At 30.9% G+C, this 7,703-nt stretch overlaps 1 protein-coding gene across 1 annotated transcript; it reads right to left on the reverse strand.

The window, feature by feature from the left end:
• Positions 1-219: 219 nt before the first annotated feature.
• Positions 220-7,416, reverse strand: LOC127710571 (TLC domain-containing protein 2-like). The gene is made up of 4 exons (XM_052216521.1): positions 7,120-7,416; positions 4,349-4,431; positions 3,495-3,577; positions 220-1,417 (listed from the first exon to the last, which is right to left on the reverse strand). Exons 1-4 carry the CDS (start codon positions 7,365-7,367, stop codon positions 995-997), a joined length of 837 nt encoding a protein of 278 aa, XP_052072481.1. The 5' UTR covers positions 7,368-7,416; the 3' UTR covers positions 220-994.
• Positions 7,417-7,703: the final 287 nt, after the last annotated feature.

Raw genomic sequence — 7,703 nt, forward strand, 5'->3', positions numbered from 1 at the left:
TGGAAGAATTGAGAATGAATGATCTTAAAACTTTATACAGAAAAACATGGTAAAATACTATTGAAAACAGAATAAGAGATTCCATACCCTATTCCAACCCTCAGACATGTGTAAATGATATTTTTCATGAAAATAAAATATGTATAGAGAACACCATATTTTCTTATATTTTTTTCCTCAATATTCAAGGATTTCAATGTATAAAAAGAATGTCTTTTTGCTTTGGACAAAAAAAAATTGTATACTTGTTTTCTGTCTCTATGCTGAAAAACGTAGGGCAGTAGGTAAGTAGGAAAATTTTATTTTTTTATTTTTACAGATTAAATACAGAAATGTTCTGGACAATGACATGCTTAACCAAAAATATCCTTAAAATTGATTACGGTCTGCATTAAGTGTAGGTAGGGAGGCAAAAAAAAACAACTATATTTTGGGGTCTTAAGAATTCTAAGCTAAGAAATAGCTGCTAATATACTGTATATTTGTTTACATGCTGCCAACAATTACCGGTATTTCTATTTAAAAGTGTCTCCCAATGGAATGCAATATTCCGAGACATTGAAAGAAATAACATACAACACTGCAATCTAAACTTATACATCTGTCGCAACATTACAAAAGGATTACTGCACTAAACAATACAATATGATCGAAATACATATCCTGTGTTCATGCTTTGCTTACAAGGATCTTACATCACTCTGTTCTACTTTCTGTTCTGTCAGATCATTATCAAATCAGCCAATAAAATTTCAGCCTTCAAATTTTTGAAGGGAAGTATCTTTACGACAAAACCAGAGGAATCTGGAAGGTCTTTAAAACAGAAAGTAGAACAGAGCACTTTCAGATCATTATAAATGAAGCGTGGATACAGGATTTGTATTTTAATCAGATTGAAAACAATATAAAAAATACAATAATCTTACTATAAAGATTTGTAACAATTCTTTCTATTCTACTATAGATATTTAGTTATAACAAAACATAAATAAATTTAATCTACTTTTAAATGGTTTCTATTGTTATTGCCATTAACTGTGATGGTTTTATCCTTCAGGACTTTGTCTTGTGTCCGTAATAAGTCTGTTTGGCATAATCTCCAAAATAATATAATGTTAATAACAGCCATGATAACCATTGACATTGTCAGAATAACAAAATAAAATGATGGCACTCTGTGTCCTTCATCATACATTCCATAAAAAATACGGGAAACAGAGGTCATACGACATAAAAGAAATGTTACCAGATTTATATAAGATACACCTTTGTATAGTCTCGTATCAAAACCTACTTGGCACATTTGTAAGAGTTTTCGAGTATGAAGAAAGAAACTATTGATTTCTGCCATCAATGCCAGGACATTGTAGCCTATACATATCCTTGCATGAAAGTTGTACCAAAACATGGAGATTACCTGTAAATAAATTATATGTACACATAGTTTAAATTTTTCATACTGGAAACATGTTAAAAAAAATTAATAAATGTGCATACAAGGGTCCTTCAGCTGATTAAGAATAGCAAAAGTGATTGATTATAATTTCTGAGGAAAACAAGTGAAAAACGCACAAATAAAAAATGTATGGTTTTATGTGCACTAAATCTATAACAGCAAATTTTCATTACTAGGGTTAGAGTGCACTTGCAGTCATCCTAAAGGTAAAATGCAATCATTCAGTAAAAGCCACTTTCAAGCTTTTCAAAGAATAATTTAGGACTGTTTATGATTGATTATGAATTTTTTTTATTGATAATCAACATGAAGTTTGAAGTCCTTGATCAGGAGATTTTCCATTATGATGGATTAATAAAATATAACTATATGTTGTTCATTGTTTGTATACATTGTCTTCATCATGTTGTATCAATTTAAATGTAACTTCCAATGTTTAGATGTTTGGACTACCTTAATGCCTACTGTCAATTATTGCAGACCCTCTACATTCTTTATGTGTCTGTACCAACTCAGGAGCCTGTAATTCAGAGGTTGTTGTTGGTGGCTGTCTGTTATATCTGGTTTTTCATTTATTCATGATGTTTTGTCATAAATCAGTCGTTTTTTTCAATTGAATTGTTTATAATTTTATCATATCAGGATTTTTTATAGCTGACTTTATGGTACAGCTTTTGCTCATTGTTGAAGGCCATACACATGTACACTATCCTATAAGTACTTAAATCCACATAGTTTGGATAGTTTTATCATTTGCAATCAAACTACACATCCTTATTTTATAAAGGTTGTACATGTATTTAAACAAGCATTCTGAGAGTATTGCATGGCAATACATAGTCCCCTACCGGGTAAAAATTCATTTTACTGGAACAAAATGCTAACTTGTTCTATAACTTGTCATGGTGTAAACAAAAAGTAAATATCATGTCAATATCTTCAAGCATGACTAAAAACAGTGTGGAAAACTGATTATATGAGTGAAAAAAACATTAGATATGATTAATAGTTCTCTAAAATTAGAAATGATGTAATACAGTGTATATCTATTTTCAAATTATAATCAAATATAATTAATGGTTCCAAATATTTTTTCTTTCATTTGTCACAAACTAATATAGATTTGTAACTTATCTATAAAATGTCAACAACTTTTATCTACACAATGTAATGTATTGAAATATATACATTAATAAAAATAGATTATTATCTAATTAAAGGATTTCTCTTCATAATCTTTTTTTATATCTATAGCATTCAGAAAATTAGTTTATACTAAATAACAAACAAACCTGCCAAAAAATTCTTCAAATAATTTAACAAAGAATGTCTTTTAAAAAATGAGTTATCTCCCTTTGTACAGAAATATGTTTTAACATATACCGGTATAGTACTCTTACATTAGATATGGTCCAGAGTTATGGTCCATTACTCTAGACTAAATCATCAGACCGGAACAAAATTTGAACTTGATCTATAACTTGTCATGATAAAACTATATACATGTACCAAATATCAAATCAATATCTTCAAAAATGAAGAAAAAACGCGTGGAAAGCTGATTTGCCGGACTGACAGACGGAGTGCAAACCTAAAGTCCCCTTAGACTTCGTCGGTAGGGGACTAAAAAGTAATTTGAAATAATAATAGCTATTATTGATTTTACCATCTCCTTTTTGAAATAGTTACAAAAATGGATTCCATTAACTCAAGGCTTCCCTATCTTTCCTGATTGTTTCAGTTTTAATTTGGTTTGGTTGTGTTGTTCGTTGATGCCTTACTGAATTTTACTCAATATTTTCTTTTATTCTAATTCAAACAGTTGTAACTACAGAAGAAGCCCTAGAATAGTTTCAGTGAATGTTGTCTCTGTTTATATCATTGTGAAGAATTTTAGATATTGTTCCATAATAAACAGAAATGTGCCTTCAATGACTTATTTTTGATGAAAATTAAAAAAAAAACAATCAATGGATAGTCACACAGAATACTATGCATCACACACTTCATAAATATGGCACAACGTTATTATACTTACAGCTATATGATGTAGACTTAACTCCCAGTTCTTTAAAATCATTCTATTCACAATCATATCTATACTATCATATACAAAGTAAGCTGCAAAAAAATCAAATTTACAAATTACTTCTGAATTTGGTGATGACAATCTTTGATTGTTTCTGTTTAATTCATCCTGCAATCTGTCAACTTTTGTACAAATATCAGGTATACAAATAAGATCTAATTTCTAAATCTCTTTCACATCAATTTCATATTTTATGACAATGTATGTATATTGTATATTTATCCACAACTGTTTCGGAACTTGGAAGATTTGATATATAGATGTAAGACACCTGTCATGCCTGTCTTTTGCTGGAGAGTATACAGTTGGCATTCAGATGTCTTTTAGTAATCTTTGGGTTGCTGCCTCATTGATGTATACATCAGAATACCTCTGTGTGTGTGTCACATCTCATTTTATTCAAACTCTAGCTTGAGATAATGTCAGTATCTTTTATATTAAGCAATTAACTTTTTCTACCAAAAATGAATATTTTCTCACTAGCCATAGTTTTCAAGTCTCTTTGAAGGTTTGTATTTTAAATTTCAAAATTTAAACCTCTCAAGTTCATATTAATAAATAACATTATAAATCAATGTGGTATTGCTGTAAATTCTGCATGCATCAAATCATGTTTATATAGAGTAAAATTAATATGATTAAGGCTAAAAGCCTTTCACAAATAAATTTGGACAAGAGCTTTACATACATAAAATATATTTACAAAATATACAATCTGACTTAAAATGCTACATTGTACATTGTACATATGTATATGTACATTTATGATTGTCTAAATAAAACATTCTAACATATGTACTCACCAGTTGAAAAAGGTATCATCAAATATATAAAAAAATTGTTGTAAGCTATCAAATCATTCATAAATTCTGGATATAGCACCAAACTGAAATAATAGAATAAAAATTTATCTTCCAATCATTCTTTTTGGCTGAACATATTAAAACTGATAAAGGTTCTATTTATTGTAAAAATCATAGCATCTTGTATTCTTGGCTGTAATATCTATTTCTATATTAACAAATTAAAAATCAACCTGCACGTTTCATTATTTTTTTCATTTTTTACAGATATTGTCCTCCACAAATTTTATTTTAATTCAAACAGAAACTTTCTATCTTCATTTCTACTGTTTCTGACTTTCCTGTATGAAAAGTCATAAATCTACTTGGATGTTCTACTGTGGATTTACTGTGGATTCATTTATTTTCGTGGGCACTAATTTTCATGGATTAAGGAAAACTTACGTATTCGTGGATATTTAATTTCGTGGTTTTGCCAAATTCTGCATACATTGCCTATAGGAAATTTGTTATTCTTTGAACATTTAATTTCATGGTTCACCTGTACCCACGAAATCCACAAAAATTGGTATTCAACAAATAATAATGAATCTACAGTATTTGTTTTCCTTTTTGAGGTTTGAAGAAGAATTGTCTTTATTGGGGATATAAATATACTCATGTAACTTCATTCATTGGTTTTGCCAAATAAGGAAATTTATATTTTATTGACATTTAAATTCATGGTTTATCTAAACCCACAAAAACGGTACGCAATAAATAATAAATGAAGAACTTAAGCTTTCAGCATCTGTGAGCATGTTTTAGTTTTATTACAACAATAATCTGGTACATGTATATAGTAAGGTTGTGTTATTTGTGTATATGTTAATGTCTAAGATACAGACAACTAGATATCATTGAGATGGGAGCCATCTCTGTGGGCCCCGCTGTGAATAATGTGTGGTAAAAAATTTGTATCTTTATCATTGGACATGGGATTGTCAACTGAAACCAAAGTTTTTGACCTTAACCTTTGACCTAGGAAGTTGTACATAAATTATGACACACCCTCTGGTGTTGGTTTATATATATATCAAGTCTAAACTTTGAAATCATAACGGTTCTCAAGATATAGAGCGGACACGATCTTTACCATAGGCATGATAGGACATGGGGTTGTCAACTAAAACCAAAGTTTATGACCTTGACCTTTGACCTAGGAAGTTGTACACACATTATGACACACCCTCTGGTGTTGGTTAATATACATGTCAAGTATAAACTTTGAAATCATAACGGTTCTCTAGATATAGAGCGGACACAATTTGATATCGATGGACAGACAGACTGATCACTATAGGGCATCCGCCATTCGGCGGGGCCCTAATAAATAAGATAAGTATTTTTTGTTTGACTTGATTTTCATTGTGCATTCTTTTTTATTATGCTGATTAAGATAAAAAGTTTGAAGATAACAAGTAAATGTTAATTTGCCTCTCTAGTCAAGAACCTCACCAACGGTTATCTTTTTAGATTTGTTTTTCCTTTAAAGAATTGTGATGTTGATGGCAGATCATTGGTTGTATAATTCACAACTTGACTTCACTTACCTGTATGATATAGACACCTGTGTTAATTGTTTAATACTGTATATTAATCTTATAAGTCCTGTAAAAGTCCTTTTTTTGGTTTAATGCTATGTAAGTTGTTCGGTGGCTTTCTCATTGAGATATACACATATGCATACTACTTTTGTTTATTGTTGTTCTCCAATCGAAAAATTTTCATAATCATGTGTACACTTTCATTATACTTTTAAATGCTCTGCTCCTTTGAGGCATCATAAATGAAACATAAAAATATTGTGTTATATCTGGTATATTGTATACAGCACATATCCTTTTATTCATTAATGTAGCACACAAATAAAAAAAGTGAAATACCATTGCCAAGTCCAATGAAATTACACCTAAAATTTCACAATTTTAACATGTGTAACATACTTTTTACTTTTTTTTATTCGAGGGTCACAGTGATTTCTAACAATTGAGTCTTTTGTAGACAAAAAGAGAGTCTGGTGTACAAAATTATATGAACCTGGTATCTTTGATGAGGTTTTTAAACATAACACATATATATACTAAAATCAATAATATACTGTTCTGTTTAATTTTTTCATCAACTAATTTAATATCAAAATAAGGAAATGTGGTATGATTGTCAATGCAACAAATGACATGAATGTAAGCAACTCATTGAACTGTAGGTTATCATAAGGCCAACAACAATGAGCCATTCCTTACTGTATAGTCAGTTATAAAAGACCAGGCATGAAAAAATGTGAAAACAATTTAATCGAGAACAAATGGCCGGATTTATGCTTAACCTTAAAACCAAAAATAAATGTGACAGACAGCAACCAAGCGACTGGGTTAACATGTTTGTGAGCACAGAGGAGGATTTATGGAGCTTCATACATGATAAATGCATAGACATTTTAAAAGTATCACTCCAAACAGTGGCTTGCCAAGGGCCCATCCCCCTTTTTTCAAAATCCTGGATCCGCACCTGGAGCAGTCAACTTTCCCATAACCTGGGACAATTTTAATGCAGCACAAAATAAGAACAAACTGTATAAACCAGTTAGAAAGGACTTGACCTATCAGATAGTTATGCTTAACAACTTGGAGTCATGTTAATGCGAAGAGGTTTTTTAATGATGCAAGGGATATTTATAATTGTATTCGACATGATTGCATGTTCGTCAGGAACATCTCGTGCAGACATACCATAAAATATCCCAAGTTCCAACTATTGCAGCGTGTATCCACGAAATAAAAAGATTCCTCCAACGCCATGGGTCGATATCAGACCGGACAGATTTGGGGTTGCCGATTTTGGTTACCGCTAGATTTAAGAGCTGAAAAAGAAGAATGCCACCAAAAAATACGGTATAGCCATGCCAACGCTTGACATCTTGTACAACTGTAAATTCAGATGCCATACTATCTGAAAAATTTGTTTTTAACCCTGTCATCTCGAGTCTAGTGGACTGTCATCTATATATTTTCTTAGTCAAGCCCTGTGTCACGTGACAAGCCGCTTAAAACAGTGAGGAATATAAACAAATGCACGTTGCCTAGTCATATCCAAAACAAAATATTATAAGGATTAAAGTGGACTTGTCGGCAAATTGATTGGGCGGGAGTTAAGATGTTGACCCACGTGCACATTCCTCAATTAATCGCTGAAGAAGAGGTATAAGATACCAAAGGGACAAGGCCAAAAAATTAAAGTTGTGGTGGTTCCTGCCTCCCCTTTGGCAGAGACATATATACTAAGAACCGTTTTAAAAGTCTAGACATTATTTGGT

This window comes from Mytilus californianus, unplaced genomic scaffold (assembly GCF_021869535.1).
Source record: "Mytilus californianus isolate M0D057914Y unplaced genomic scaffold, xbMytCali1.0.p SCAF_8, whole genome shotgun sequence".
Lineage (NCBI taxonomy): Eukaryota > Metazoa > Mollusca > Bivalvia > Mytilida > Mytilidae > Mytilus > Mytilus californianus.

Excerpts from the sequence above, each read along its gene's own strand:
- LOC127710571 (XM_052216521.1), bottom strand. The coding sequence starts at position 7,367 with ATGACAGGGTTAAAAACAAATTTTTCAGATAGTATGGCATCTGAATTT. Across the intron at positions 3,578-4,348 it reads GATGATACCTTTTTCAACTG|CTTACTTTGTATATGATAGT; the intron begins GTGAGTACATAT and ends ATTTTTTTGCAG. Across the intron at positions 1,418-3,494 it reads TAAGTCTACATCATATAGCT|GTAATCTCCATGTTTTGGTA; the intron begins GTAAGTATAATA and ends ATTTATTTACAG.